Genomic DNA, 16,896 nt, shown 5'->3' with positions numbered 1-16,896 from the left:
TTTAAGTTCCGAACTTTTCTCTACTGTTTTAGTAAATTAAAAATATTAATACTACACTACTTTCTTCAGCTTGTGAATAACAAATGGAAGACAATTGGAACTTCCGATTAATAAGAGTAGATCTTCGGAACTCATTAAAATTAAAATGCTTACAACGAAGACAATTAGCTCAGGTATAACATCTCGGTGAACATGGCCCTCATATAATAAGACTAGATCTTTGGAACTCATGAAAAGGAACCCCATGAATACTACAACGCTCACTGAAGTTCTCCCTAGTCACTGATAGAAACTTAGCAGAAAAATTGCGCATTGTCTTTAATACCAATTGCAGAATATGTAGAAACTTGCAGGAAAAAGAAACTGTTAATCATTTTCTCTCTATATGCCCAGCTCTGACCTCCTGGAGTAATAGGTTTTTAGGAGAGTACGTTTTTGACTGTTCAACGGTAAAGACGAAAGATCTGTTAAATCACCTAATGTCAATGGGATGGCTTTAGTTTGCGCTTTTATATCTTAAAGTAGTTAAAGTCGCTAATTGGAATCTGCTGACTTACCACTGCAACCAATCAATCAAACATGGTAAAAACATAATTCCAATCTACTCCAATTTTAATATATGAAGTAAAACTGAAAAGTATAAATAATCAAACATACAAGTTCAACTCCTTATCAAGTAGTAAAATTTTTACCATTTATATAATTTTAACTAGTAGAATGCTAGACACTAATATCAGTAAAAATAAACATTGTCTAAATAGTTTATACTAAGTGTGTATTTCAAAGCATGAAACTCAGATCATAAGAAAACACTGCAGTTAGAATATCTAATACTAAGAAAAATATTTTTATGATCAAATTAGTCCCTTAACGCATATAAATATCTACTACCGCACACGTCATATAAAAAGTCTAGCCCCAAGGATATCTTAACACTAATAGCAGCTTAATAAAAAAAGAACCATTTTAAGTTCAGCAAATAAAATTTAACGACCCGCCAAACGAACACAGAAAATCCACACATGCCACTCACAGTCCTACTCGAGCTGGTACCAAACTTCTGTATCTCAGTTTTGCATAAACTTGTTAAACTATATAATAACACCCCGTCACACTCTGCATAACCTCTACGGTCTTGGTTACTTTGGCTACTTTGGCTGCCACTCCGCAAGGTGCAAATCGACCGCTAAAGCAACATTGTAATTATATTAAAATTACGCAATTTTAACTGGAAGCGTATAAATATAAGATAAAATATATTTTATTGTATCATAAATAATTTGATTAAAAAAAAAAATTAATATATTAAGGTGCAAAAGTCAACTATATGTAAGATATAAATTTTATTAAATATATACTTTCATGTATAAAATATTACTATCGGAGTTTTTTTATTCTTAATAGGCATACCTGATTAACGCTATAAATTATACATTAAAGAATTTTTATTGAATGTTCTTGATAAATTTCCTTAAATCACTTTCAGTTATTAATTAAAAAATATTTAATTAATATAAATTTTTTTTTCATACATAAAAACAAAGTAGATTTAAGTGGTATCTACAGCATTTTTTTAGCTTGCTGAAGATATTTATATTTAAAGTAAATAATAATAATACGAAAAATAGATATAACTAGAAAAAATCTTCTATAAAATTAGTAGAAAGAAATAACAGAGACTTTTGACTTTCATAATCATTTAGGGTATCATTACAAGGCATTTAGAAAAACTAGGACTAGGTCTGTATGCTTAAAAAAATGTACCGTCACTAATGTTGGAAGACAAATTTAGAACAACTAGAAAACTCGACAGACCAAGAAAAAATTGAGGTGACAGTGCGCGGCAAGATTTCCGCAAGGTGAATATCAGTAACTGGAAACCAAAAAGAAAAAAAAGAAAAAAATTGATAGTGTGAAACTAGCTAAGTTGTTGAGTGGACCATATATAATAATGATAATGATAGTCAATTTAAGATAAGATCGTTTTCTTGACAGCTGGTTAAAGTGTTCATCAGTAATGACGAGGGATCTATAAAATTATCTGATCTAATAATTGTTATCGAAGTAAAATAAAAAACTGCAACGATAACTGGAACTGAGCCAATATAATTTTTGATCTGTTTTTAGACAATTTCCTAAAGCTTTAAGTCCTTTTCGTAACCTAACTTTCTTAATATAATTTTTTTTTTAAATAATCTTTTTAACATAAACTGTTCTTAACAGAGCTTTCTTAACACCACAACTGTAAACTACATGGAGTTAAGGAAATATTTTGTTAAGAAAAAACCAACAACAAAAATCTAAAAACATTCCTGTTTTTGACGAAAGACTTTTTAACAGACTTTTATTTTATTTATGAGTTACAATTTAAATTATTTAAAAATGTTTAAAATAAATTTCCATTCACAGTAAAAAAACAATATTTTATTTCATTTTTCAAATAAATAAAAATTAAAATTGTGTGCAATGTTTTATTTATATATACGAAGGGTACTCCTTAAATTATTGTTTTCGGTATAAAATGTACTTGATTGACGCGTACTCTAAATGTTTATATAATAATGATTTATTTAAATTAAATGCGAAAGAATTACTAATTTTTAAGTTTCGATATTAAAGAAATTATTTCGTACAATAAACAATAAATATTTCAGAAAATAGAATTTTTTCCTAAAACTTTTGCCACCAAATGTGCGTCAATCATGACGATGACTAATAGGCAAAAACCATTTTTAAGTAATTAAATAAATTTTATTAATTAAAAATTTGTAACTGAAATAGAAATAAAAAAAGCAAACTCAAGCACTCCCTTTTGACACCCTCTACTGCCCATTGCACGAAATAAAACTTTCTTCGGAATCTATTTGTGTATTTCTTCTTGTAAATTTTTATTTATTTTCTTTCTTTTTGTCAAAATATTGCAAATTTTGCAAAGAAAAGCTGAGACGCGTCAAAAGTCAAAGAACTCAGAAGACAACCGCACAAAAATGTAAACAGAGAACAACAGAGTCAGTGCGATGAGTAGAGTAAGTAGTTCCCGTTTTGTTGTTGTGCTCCTACGCAGCATGTTTGATGCTCCGCAATGGCACAATAGCGGCAATAACAGAAGCAGTAGAGAAGGCATGATGACAGCCAGGCAGTCAGGCAATTGGGCAAGTAGCACAAAATTTTTGTGAATGAATGTTTGCACAGCAAAGAACATTGAAAACTGAAAACTGAACACTGAACACCAAAAGACAAAGCAGCGCAGCAGCAGCGGCAATAGTAGCAGCAGCTGCAACACTAAAAATGTGTAGTAAAGTGTAAAGTGCAAAGACAGCAGTAAGCAGAAGGAAGAAGTGTCATACGGCGGCAACAAGCAGAATTACTCGTAAATTGAATGACTGCTGACTGCTGCAGTTTACAGTTCGCAGTTTGTAGTTGGCAGCGAAAAGCGTAGCAAAAATTGTAGTAATTTTTGGCTTTGGCACAGGAGCACAGCAATTCGCAAGTATATTGAGGAAAACATAAAATGAATTTGTAAGTTCAAGGAATATTTTTATCAACAGGATACAAACAATTTACGCATTCCTTATGAATTTCTTGGTACACCCAATTTCTGTAAGAAATTTTCGCGCTTTTTAAGAAAGCAACCAGCCAAGTGCGGGGTGCTAAGATTTTCTACCATTTTCTACTTTGAAGTTAGTGTGATGAAGCTGGTGTGAAGTTGGGTAGCTACGGGTTTATGTTTGTAGGGAGGGTGGGGGTCTGAAGAATGTTGGCTTCTTATAATTTCTTTTGTTTTAGTTTTTGTCCACACTATTTGTGCACATAAAGCAAAGTCTTTATTATTCCTAGTATCTCCCTACAAAGTCTTTGAGTGCGTAGTTATGTGTGTGTGTGTGTGTATGTATGTGGGTATGTTTAGTAGATTGTGATTGTGAGTGTGAATGTGTCTGTTTGTTTGATTGTGTGTAGTGCAAAGTTTTTTGGGTGTGTTTTGTTGGCGCCTTGTAAAGCAGCAATTTTACGTTTATTTTCACATTGTTTGCACTTTGTCTGCTTTGTTTCTTTTAATTTTTCTATAGTTTTTCCTCCTTTCGGTCCTTTTTTGGTGTTCTTTGCTCTTGTATTGTTTGTAGATTTTTCATTTATTTTCAATAAATTAACAAAGAAACGTTGATTGCGGTAAAGCGCTGCCATTACGGGGTGCAAGTGTTGGTATAAGCACACACACAGTGATGGCAAGAATAAAACAGTTGGTGTGTGTACGGGGGTGGGTGTAAATAATTAAATTTGCAGTACATTAACTTGCAATTTTTAAAAGTTTTACACTTATTTAAATGCATAAAGAAATAAAACCAGCAGAAAACTAGACAAACTCTTGCATATAATAGAAGGAAAAGTTAAGTATGTGCAATGTTGAGGCGTATATACATATACATATATATATTCCTTTTATATTTACACTTACATTAATTTAATTTAAACAAATCAATCGATATTTATATAAAATAACTAATAAAAAGGACAAAGCAATCACTCAATTAAAGAATTGTGAGGGGAGAATTCTTATTGGTGAATAAAACAGCTGTTAATTTGAGCGATAGGTGCTCCATTGAGGTGAATTTAAAATGTTGAATACGTATCATATATTAGGGCCATGTACGAGTTTGTGTAAATTGATGGTAAATTGAGGGAAATAATATATTATGCCGATATGGCAGCGAATGTTTGTGTTGACCAGACTTTCGAGTAGGGTAAATTAGATAAAAATTAGCTAAATTAGATATTACCATTACAAAAATGTTATAAGATGTTTAATAAATAACTAAATAAATTGGAAAACTTTAATAAATTTGAAAATAAAAATAATACATAAGTGCAATAAATAAATAAATAAATATTTACATGAATGCAGTGCAAAAAATTCCTAGAAAATTTCAATGTACATTACCTCAATTTAATCGAACTCCTCTTATTCCAATTAATTTTTATTATTTCAATAAATTTTTTAAAAAATTTTTTTAATTATTTAACTTATAATAATTTTTCAATTACTTCTTTTTAAATTAATTGTTTTATTTTCATTAAATAATTTTTTTTCAAATAAATTTTTTTTAAATTAATTAATTATTTAACTTATAATCATTTTTCAAATACTTATTTTTAATTAATTGGTTTATTCATATTAATTTTTATCAATTAATTTTTTTAAAATTTAATCTTTTTTAATTAAATTTTTTAAAAATTATTTTTTTTTTTGCTACATTTTCGTAGATGTTCTTAAACTTACTTATAGTTTTTATTATATTAATAAGTGTGTGCGTATGTAGATATGTATAAATGTAAGTAAATAAAATAATTTCACTAAAAAGCAAGTTCATTGTTTCTAATTTGTAATTATTAATTATCAATTATTAATTATTAAGAATTAAAAAATAGCAACTTTGTAGTGCTAAATGTTAACCTTGCAGTTGAAATCAATGTCCAATGTTTTTTTTTAATTAATAGTATGAAGTTTGTGTATATATACAAGATATAGTACTATACTATACTATAACATAAAATCCATATCCTGAGTACCCTTAAAAGCACTTTGGTATTTCATATGTTATACAATAACGCGTGTTTATTTAATTTTTATAGAAATTTAAAAAAATCAAATAAAACGTGTAGACATATGTCATTTACATATTTTATACTAGTTATTTGGGTCATCCTTAGCGATATATATTTGCAAAGTTTATGTTGAGAGGTGCAGCTAACAAATTATACAAAACGCTTTTAACCACTTGACTTTTAGAGTGCATAAATGCATTTCTTTAACAAAAATTAAATTATTTTGTTATTGTTTATACTTAATTTAGTTTATTTAGTTAATAAACAAAAGCCAACAAAATCTAACAAAAGTGCAACAAATGATTATTTTTGCATTGAATTCGAAATCAAAATTGCATAATTTGCAATGTAAATTTTTTTCCTAATGTGCGCATTTTGTAAAATTTTTATTATTTATTTTTTTTTATTTTTTATTTTTTATTTTTTAAATTTTGTTTACATAAGAAATTGCATTTAATATAATTTCATTTGTTTTATTTGAAATTGTGACAGAGTTTATGTGGCTTGTCGTAGCCGACTTCGCAAAAGTGCCTTTTAAGTCGATTCGCCCATTCGCCCGTCTTCGAAATAATTTCATGTTAATGACTACAAATTGCGAAATGATGTTCATTTCGAGTGCAAAATCTGAGCAAATATTTAAATTAATATTATTATTAATAATTTTTATAAATATAATTTCATAGTCATTAGACGTAATGATGTGCTTTTGCTTTGTAAACTATTTTTATGATTTTTAGTGTAATTTTATTTGCTGCGACGATACAATAAAAATGTTTATTTTGTTTAACAAATAAAAAATTTTATTTTAATTTCTCAAGTTTTAAACACTGACTGTGTCAAGTCTATAATTTAGAACTAAAATGTTAAATATAATTTTAAAATATTTATTCATACTAATATTTACATATAATAAATGCTAATGTCAATAAAGCAATATATTTTTTTTCTCTTGAAAGACTTAATTACGAATTTAGTCAAGAAATATCATTCTCTTTTGGAAGAAAGATTGGGTGAATCAGATTAGGCATGACTAATATAACACACACACACATCAAAGAAACAATCTATATAAAAACAGAAGAAAATAAAATATAATTACCCTTAGCGACCCTTTTACTCTATATCAACATGCGTAACGAAAAAGGTTAGGGGTTAAGTAGCGGTAGCTAACTCTCTCTCACTCTCCCTAAAAGTGTACTATTTTAGTAATATCTTAGAATATTTTAACATGAAAGGAGAGCCGTCTCAATAGGGAAATGCGAAAATATGAGTATGGACAGATTACCCATTTGAGGACTTATATTTTAGTTAATGATATTTGAGTTTATCATTTAAATTTATAATAGATATTATAATAGATACACCGCAATATGGGATATAAGAATAGTGAATATTTGGGCATAGTCAGATTCCTTATTTGATAACTTATTATTTTAGTTAATAATATAATAACAGATATTGTAAGAAATTTCGTCAAGTATTCATTTAAATTTATAACAGATATTATAATAGATGTATCCCAATATTTGACATACGGGTAGTGAAAATAAAGGCATAGCCAGTTTCTCCATTTCATGATATATTTTTCACTAAATCATGCAATAATAGCTATTGAATAGAATTTATTTAAGTATATATTTACAATTATAATAGATATTAAATGGAACTGCTCAGATAACACATTTATTTTATTTTATTTTTTTTGTGCTTATTATTCTTAATATAAGAAAATACCACAAATTTATTTTCTCGGGTCCACTTCCTTGTGATCCATTGCTTTTATTCAAAATGCAAGGAGTGAAATTAGGTGTACTTTTTCGGCCGTTTTATATTATACCTAAGACTATATATTCTAGAATGACCCTATTATTAGAAGTTAATTCAATGACAATTACTAATTTTATTATTGCAGCTATTAGTTATTTATTTAGATTATTTAGTTATCACAATTAGATATGCAGTCAGAGAGACTTTGGTATATGGATTAATGTAATACTCAAAACAATACATTAAAATAATAATATGAAAAATTATTTTGAAATGTTCCAATATACCAATATTTTTAAACTGGCTAATTGAACAATTTTTTTAAATAATCCACAGCTTTTTAAATTATTATTCAAAATTATATATTATTAGCACTAATATTTTGACTATAGTCAATAGAAATTTTCAGAGCACTGAACCCTTGACTATAGTAGAAATATTAGTGACTTATAACATGAAATATAAATAAATTATTTAATAAAAAATATAATGTTTAATAATGTTTCAAAATAGCATCAATCCGTCAGCTTAAAAATATTGTCAAAGCCCTTAGGTAGGTATCATTCTCTTCATTACTACCTTAAAATATTTTTTAAAAAAGGAACTTTTGTAGTCAAGTCATAGTCAAATAGATAGACACCAATATTTCAATGACTGTACACTGTAATCAAAATATCGGTAATAATAAAATATATTTTTTAAATTAATCTAAAACGTTGTGTATAATTCAACACTGACCAATCAACACTGACCGTTCAAAAATATTTTAATAAAAGTTTGTAATTATTATTATAATAAGAGGGAACTATAGGAGGCAACAACCTCCTATAACTTTTTACAATCATCAAGCGATTGTAAAATGTTATATTGGCTTAAGGTACTAAAATTTTTTTAAGGATAGATTCAATATGTAATGTGGGCCGGTTAGAATTAGTTTTTATTAAAGACTAAATTTAACAATTATAGTATAAAAATATTTTATTAATATTATTAGCAGTAATATTTTATAGAAAATGGTAGAGAATATATCAGCTAATTTAATCAGCTAATTTAATTTAAGAAACGAAGTATAATAAGTATTATATGTACATATATGTATTTTATAAGTATGCTAAACCTTTTATTTTTGATTTTTGATATTAAATTTTAAATTTTTAAATACTAAAATGATTAATATGTATAACTATTTTTTTTCTTATTAATCTAATAACTAATTAAGAAATGTGAATCATATTTAGTTTAAATATAAACAATGTTTGTGTGGAACTTAAAATTATGAGGTTGAAAATTTAGTTTTGAATTGAATATATAGATAATGATATATACCTTAATACTTTTATTACAATAAATTTGAATTTAAAACGGAAATAAAATTAAAATAATTTTTTAAAAATTTCTTGGAAAAAATATCATCGCACTACAATTTACTCTTTTTATGACTGTGACTCAGAAAAATTTTGCCATTCTTTAGATTTTAATTAATAAAAAATGTATAAAATTAATATTCATTTTACTTTATGAATAAGTAATTTAAAATCCTGTTTAATAATTAATATCTCATTTAAACTTAATTTTTCTACTATGGAAAATTAATTAAGTCAAAAAATTAAGTCAACTAAAGTAAGATACTTTGAAGTATCCGCAAGATATTATTTGGAAAATCCAAATATTTTACTCAATTAAGTAAATTATTGTCATCAATATAGAAAGATTACTTTTTAAATTGATAATATTTTCATAAAACCACACTACGGCTATAAACTGGAGAAGGCTATATATATGTTAGACTATAGTCGAAATATTGGTGGAAATAAAGTATAATGTTTAAAAATGATGTGAAAAGTTGTGTATTATTATAAGTTGTGTATAATAAATAATAATAATAAATAATTATTTTTGAAAATAATAGTAATAAATTAGATGTTAGATATATAAAATTATTAGTCGCGTAGTAAAATAGGTAAAAACTTTGCAAACACTCGGTTTAAAAAATAAATATTTATAAAAATAATAAATTATAGTCCTAGTAAATAAATTACTTTTTCTATTTGTCTTAATTTATTTACTTTTATTTAAAAACATTTATTCAATACTATTTTATTTAAATAAATAAATAATTTGTTTTAATCAAACTGTAAATGGCACAAGCTAGCGCCAGGAAAGTTAATGTCAATTGTTAGTTAAATATGCAATAATTTCCTGTTAATAAATAATTTTTAATAAGAAATAATTTTCAGATAAATTTTATAAAATAATATATTTTTCTATTACATACAAGTTAAAAAAATTAAATTTAACCGAGCTTAAGATCGATTATTTAACACTCAAATAAGCAATACTTTTTAGGTTGATGTTAAATTTTTTTTTATAATTTTCAAAAAAAAAATACTTTATATAAATATTTTGGACTATAACATAGACTATCTTCAGCGTTCAATTTAACAATAAAAAATATTTTTTACTTAAATTACCTAAAAATTATGTTCTAGTTGTTTAGAAAAAAAAATAAAATCTCACTTACCCTTTCTTCTTCACGTATCATTTCAGCGATTTCTGGTTTGATTTCCAATTCCTCATGATGGGCACCAGCGCCAGCGCCTGAACCGCCTCCACCGCTACTGCCAGCGGCAGCCGCAGCCAACGAGGCACCCAAAGCAGCCGACATGGCTGCGTGCGAGTGTGCCGCGGCATGAAGTTGTTGTTGTGCCAGTTGTTGAGCGGCAGCTGCGGCCGGATGATGCAGATGATGATGTGAGTGATGTGGATGATGTGAGCTTGCCAAAGCAGCCGCAGCAGCAGCTGCTGCCGCTGCAGGATGGGAATGTGTATTGGCACTGTTTGGAGTACCATTATCATTTGGTGAGGATCGCTGTGCACTGTTGCCATGTGCCGACGGTAGTGGAGATGAGCAACCAACCGTTGGACGATATGCTGAACTAGCTGAAGTAGCCGATGAGGAAGAAGTGCCAGAACTAGTGGTAGAAGAGGAAGTAGATGATGTGTTTGTAGTGACGCTATTATTGGATGCAGTAGTTGGATTTGGTGAAGCAAATGGATTGCGTACAATTGTGGAAGTTGTCATGGCAATGGGTTGTGTATTGGATGCGGCATCATTAGCTGGAGCATTTTCAGCAGCTGCAGCATTGTGTTGCTTCTCTGTTGGTCTTGGTAGTGGCGTATGTGAGCGACTACGACGCAAAATGCTATCATCCAATAGAGCACCATCACGTGAACGCTTGCGTTGATGATGTGCACTCAAGTTCAACTCCAAAGCTGTGGGTGCGCGTAATTTTTCCAAAGCAGCATCGAGTATGCGTGCACGTTTTGGTTTATGGCAAGCTTCCTCATCGTCATCGTCATCATCATCGTTAGTTAGCAAATGTCTGGCATCGTTTATGTCATCGTCATCCTCTTCATCGTCGTATACAGTCATGCGCTGTTCGGGTAACATGGGATGTGCAGCAACGCCGTGTGCGCCGGAGCTTACCTCGGCTAGGCCACGTATTTTCAACATTTCGGCAACTTTAAGGAGCGGATTTATTTGATCTTGTCGCACATTTATCTCGCCCTTATACATGAATTCCATGAGTGCCTTCAGCTCAGGCCAACGTACATCGCGCATTATGATGATGGGATGTTGACAAGGATTATCGTAGAATAGCGCTTGAAAATAGGGTGAGCAGGCAGATAAGACCATTTTGTGTGCTTTAATGGATTGGCCTTCGCACGCTAGTGTGACATCCACGAAGGATTCGTTCTGTAGCAGTTCATCAAAAACATTTGTTAAATTAGTTTGATAGTTGTTCCAGCGTAAACAGAACTGTTGATTGGAACTGGGCACCGTTTTCGGTTTGCTGGGTGATTTCTCTGTGTGCAGTGCTTCACGTGTGGGTTTGGGTAACTTCAGTGATGCTGCATGTGTTGCAGGCACACCATAATCACGTCCAAATTCAAAAAGTGCCGCCATATGTGGCAGCGAAGTCAAGTGATTGGGTGAAGCGGGCAATGAACGCGACTTTGGCACAGGCGTATCAACGCGCATATCAGGATCGTCAAGTGAGGCAGTCAATCCTACCACTTCGCTAGATGTCAATGGGCGTGGTGGTGGTGTTAGATCACCTGCTGTGGTAATGTTGCCAAATGTTTTCATTAAATCTGGCGTTAGAGATTTTGGACGCACTGGAGCGGTATTTGTCTCCAGTGCGGCACTTGTAGTAGCTGCGTTGCCGCCAGTACTGGGCAACAGTGGACTTAAAGTGGCTGCAGCGCTAACTGGACTTACTGTGGGTGTGACTGTGGCTGTGTTTGCCTTAAAGGTTACTTCGCTTATGTCATTTGTGGCTGTTGTTGTTGCAATTACTGGCGATACTTTTGGTAGAATGGCATTCAAGCTGTCCGCTTGATGCACATAATCAATATTATCCTTTGTCATATCCATTATTAATTATTTTTTATATTTTATGTTTATTTGTATTAAATTGAATTAAATTTTTTTTTCAGTCAGCAATTTTTTGGTTTTTAAATCATTTTAACGACTGTGGGCCGCTGTGTGCAACAACATTTCTTCTTGTTCTGAGACTGTTGGCAACATAAAAAAGTAAATCAGCAACTTCGCTCCGATTTTATTTATTATTTTAATTTATTTTAGTATATAAATATATATAATTTTATGTATTTGTTTTTTATCTTTCGCTTCAAATTAATGGCAAAAGTTTTTATCGCTATTATTGCGCTTTGTTGTTGTGCTTGTTGTGGTTGGTGTTGTTGTTGTTGTTGTATTAATTAATGTTTATTATTTATTTCAACAGTGTTTCCAAAAAAAAAAAAACGTACGTTTCACTTTGGCCACATACAGACGCAGTGGAAAATTGTTTACTAATACACTGACACTCGCACATAAATACACAAATTTATAAAGACAAATGTACGTTACATTAAGTCAAATTAAGTTGGGCTATGGCTATGTATGAGCGCTACACTGCACCGCACCGAGCATTCATAAAATTTAATTATATTTATTATTGTTATTATTATATATTTTTTTTTTGTTTCTGTTTTTGTTGATTTTTTTTATTTCTTTTTATGTTTATTATTATTATATTTTCATTCCAATTAAATCTTGTGACTATTATTGTTGTTGCTTGTGCTGCTGCTGCTGCTACTCGCTGTGTTTGTAGTATTCTTGTTGTTGTTGTTGTTGTGGCATAGTCATCGCCACCCAATTTAATACACTTGCCCTCTGCTGCTAATACACTTGCCTGGTGTGGTTGTGTGTTTGCGTTTGGTTCGGTTTGGTTTGGTTTGGTTTAAGGCTTACTTGAAGCAGTACTAAGAAGTGCGGCGGGTACAGTTCACTGAATTGGTATGGCTCGACTTGAATCGGATTTCCTTATGTTTATGCTGGTTTCGGTGTTGGCGTTGACGTTGACGTTAACGTTAACGTTTACGTCCCTTTAGCTGCCAATACCAATGACGATGCTTACTTGAAAGTTGCTTTTCGTCTGCCAAAAAAAATATTTTATTATTTAATAATATTAATTCTCCTTTCTGTTTTATTTTATTATTATTAATTTTTCATGAAACAACAACGGTGGCGCTCGTTCACTGTTCTAAGGGCGCTTGAGAGTTCGCAACTATACAACTCGCTGGATTTTACTGAAGTTCACATATAATTGTACACTCGCTTGCCCGTAAGCAACTCACAATAATAACAAAAACAAAATATACCAAACTTTGTCCGTTGTAGATATGGGCGAATAAGTGTAAATCTGTCTGTGCAGCATACAATGTGATTATTCACATACATACACACACACATATATCCACAATACAAAATATATCTGCTTTTTTATTACTTTTATATTTAATTTATAATTTATTTTTAACGTTTTGCTGTTATGCTATTATGTTGTTCGGCTGTTCTGCTGTTCTGCTTTCTGCTGTTCTGCTGTTCGCCTTAATGCTAACGATGCTGGTTGGCTCTGCTGTTACTGTTTCTGTAACTGTTGTCCTTTGCCTTAATGTGTAATATTGTATTTATATATTAATGCATACACATTCGCACGAACACACGTATCTATACATATATATATATTTATTTATATGCTTATTTATTATTTATGTAGAAAGTAATAAATTACGCAAGTGTCGGCATAAAATGTTTTTACTATGGACTCAAGCGATACCCAACTTTATGCTATTATATTTCGGGGGGGTTGGGTGTTGTATGTTCCTTACTACTGCTCCGTGCTGAGGTTTGTATGCCTGTGTGTGTGTGCGTGTGTGTGTGTGACGCGTAGGAATGTTGTTAAACTTTACTACAAGACGAAAACACAAGAACACCAACAAATACAACAACAACGGCAACGGCAATGGCAATTCATAGAACTATAATAACACAAACAATGTTTACAAAACTGCTTGCTTTTCCTTAATAACGTTTACGTTTTTGCTTCTTCTTTTGTTTTTGTGTTTTCTTGTTTTTGTTTTTGTTGTTGTTGTTGTTGTAATTTTAACTTGTGCTTCCTTACTGCTCCTAAGAAGCTTGCGCGCGCGAGTATGCTTTTCTTTTTGTGTTAATTTTTTTATTACAATTTCTTGTCGGGAATGAAGAAGTTTACTAGGAGATGATGCTACCATACAATAACGGCAACGGCAACGACAGCGGCGGCGGCTATACTCCTTCCCGTTTTTATTGCCACCCACTTTTGCTACGATATTAAGCGCTGTGTTCTTCTTATTCTTACTATGTATGTTTGTTTGAATGTTCGTATAATTTACGGGTTGGCGGAGTGCAGTATGAAGTGTTATAAATTAATAAATTACAATTTGTAGCTGCAATGGAAACTTTTTACTTTAGCCTTACAAGAAATCGATTTTTGTGCTGTATATTTTAAGTAATAATATAGAAATTTATGTATAATTGCATTAATTAAACGTCTAAATTGCGTTGTAAATTACACTTTTTATTAATAAAAAAATTAATTATATTTTTTTGGTTTATAGTTCAATAACAGTTTTTTTTTTCATTTATTATAGCGATTTGTTTTAATTTTTTTTTTTTGTTTGTTTTGCAAGCAATTATTTATTTTATTAATTAATTTTTTATTAGCTATAAAATTTTTCACACTTGACACTTTTTTCAAAAAAACGCGGTTCAAATAATAACGTACTGTTAGTTAGCAATGCACTGCTTGTGCTGTTCACTTAACTGCCGCGTTACATATAACCACTCTCAACAATATACAACGAAAGACTGTTGTGAATGAACGGAAAAAATCCGATTAAACTTCCACAATCGTCACAAGTTGATAATCAACTAAAAAAATACATGCAGTCGAACGCGAGCAAGAGAGCCAAAAACCAAAAACCAAATAACATTTTATATTTTGTTGTATTTGTTGCTGTTTTTGTTTTTGTATTGCGCTCTCAATTCGTTAGCACATGCTTAGCACAACAATTACACAAATTTATAAATTTATAAATTTATATGCGGTAAATGCTAACTAAGCACTGGAGGATCATCAAACCAATATTAATTTTAATAAATAAAATTAATTAAATAAATTCTTTTTTATATATTAATTGAAATATTTTATAAATAAAATTTAAAGTGTTCATCTATAAATGACATGACATATTAAAATAATATTTTTTTATAAGTTATATTAATTTATGTAAATATAGAATAACAATGTACAAACATCCAACTGCTGATTTGAGTTTACGCAGTTGCTGCGCTGCTGGCTTTGCATTTGTTTTTGGACTTAGCTGTGACTATATGCGTGAGTAAAACGATTACTGTTTGCTTGTGTTTTGAGCAGGAAATTTGTATGCTGCTGAGAGCATTCTTGTTTGCATTTTTGTGGGCTTCTTAAGGGTTTGAGTTGGTGTTCTGTTATTCATTTTGTTTCTTATGCATTTTACGCTCTGCAGAGGAGAAATATGGTAACGAAACACACAATTTTTTATTGCGGCGAATTGCCACAATTTTTATATAAAACGTTTGCACTCAACTATTTACTACTAGAAATTTTATTTCAAATATAAAATAAATTTATTTAAATATTAAATATAATATAAATATAAAAATAAATATAATATAAATAATATAAAATTTTTAATTTGAAAGTAGTTGAAATATTTATAAAAACTATTTGTGGCTGAAAATAATAATTAATAGTGACAGGAATTTTTATTAAAATACGATAAACTGCTTTATATTTAATGTTGCGTTTCCCCTCTATTTCTGACATTAAGAAATATTTATTAAATAAAATTAATGCAATTATTTTTTATTTTAATTTATAAGAAGCAAATTGTTTAGTCATATAAAATTCATGAATGTAAAAGAAAAGATTTAATTTACATACTTAGATATACTTGTATTGAGGTGTAGTCAAAATTTAATGAAATTAAATAATTTGTATATTTATTAATATATATATACTTTTTCAAACTTTAACAAAATATTTAATTATTCAGTACAAAATTTTTTTATTAATTTGTAAAACTATTTTTTATTTAATTCGTTCTATTTTTATATAATTTTTTTTATACAAAATTAAATATATATAAAGAAAATATGGTTTTATTTCAGTTATTTTAGAGAAGCCTTTATATTAATTTATTTAGATTTTAGAAAATTTTATTTAAAAAGAATTATCAATAATATATACAAAAGTCAAAACAAAATTAATTTTTTAATAATGAATTATAAAGTGTTTTTTTCGAAAAGTAGTAAACTACAACAACAAAAAATTATTTATGTATTATTTTAATTAATTGAATTATATATAAAATAATTTGTGAAACAATCTTCAGTTATTAACCGAGTTATATGTATAATATTATGCATCGACTAATTTTAATGAAAAAAATTTATTTAAAAATTTTATAATATTATAATATTACATATTAACTCTCCTTAATTGAAATTATTTATTGAAAAGCAAATGAAAATTTCTGTTTTAATTAATTTTTGTATATAAGAAAACTTTAGTTATTTATTTAAAACTTTATTGTTTTCTTAAACTTTGTATCTTTAGAATTATGCAAATAAATATATAAATTATTATTTAAAATAAATTTTATTATATAAAAGTTCTGGATATTGTGATATGAAGAGAGTGATGAGTATTAATAGCGCTGTCTCATTGTAGTAGGAAGAAACTGTTGGTTATACAAGACGATGTCCCATTGTGGTAAGAAGAGATTGATGTGTATAGGGTGCAATGCCACGTTGAAAAAAATGCTTCAAAATATTATTTCAAAATGAAAAAAAATGGCCATAATGAAACAATGATTTAATAAAATATAATAGATAGGTAGGGAAAGATGGAGATACAGCTATTAAAATCCTTTCCTGATTTGATAACTTTGTTTTTGTTCTTGTCACTTTTTGTAAAGGAAAATTCTTTAATTGGGGTCCCTTTTTTCTTTTGATCAACTGCTTGAATTACCCATTAAGAGATCCGTGCATCTTTTGAGTTTTTTCTTATTTTAAGGACAATAAAATAAAAAAAAATA

The 16,896-nt window shown here is 29.1% G+C and overlaps 1 protein-coding gene across 1 annotated transcript; it reads right to left on the bottom strand.

Annotated features, from left to right (window-relative positions):
* Positions 1-6,450: 6,450 nt before the first annotated feature.
* Positions 6,451-12,422, bottom strand: LOC119677273 (protein bric-a-brac 2-like). Its single transcript, XM_038088548.1, has 2 exons — positions 9,890-12,422; positions 6,451-6,456 (listed from the first exon to the last, which is right to left on the bottom strand). Exons 1-2 carry the CDS (start codon positions 11,804-11,806, stop codon positions 6,451-6,453), a joined length of 1,923 nt encoding a protein of 640 aa, XP_037944476.1. The 5' UTR covers positions 11,807-12,422.
* Positions 12,423-16,896: the final 4,474 nt, after the last annotated feature.

The sequence above is a fragment of the Teleopsis dalmanni genome, chromosome 1 (assembly GCF_002237135.1).
Source record: "Teleopsis dalmanni isolate 2A chromosome 1, ASM223713v2, whole genome shotgun sequence".
Taxonomy (NCBI): Eukaryota; Metazoa; Arthropoda; class Insecta; order Diptera; family Diopsidae; genus Teleopsis; species Teleopsis dalmanni.
This window is presented reverse-complemented; position numbering and strand designations above follow the sequence as displayed.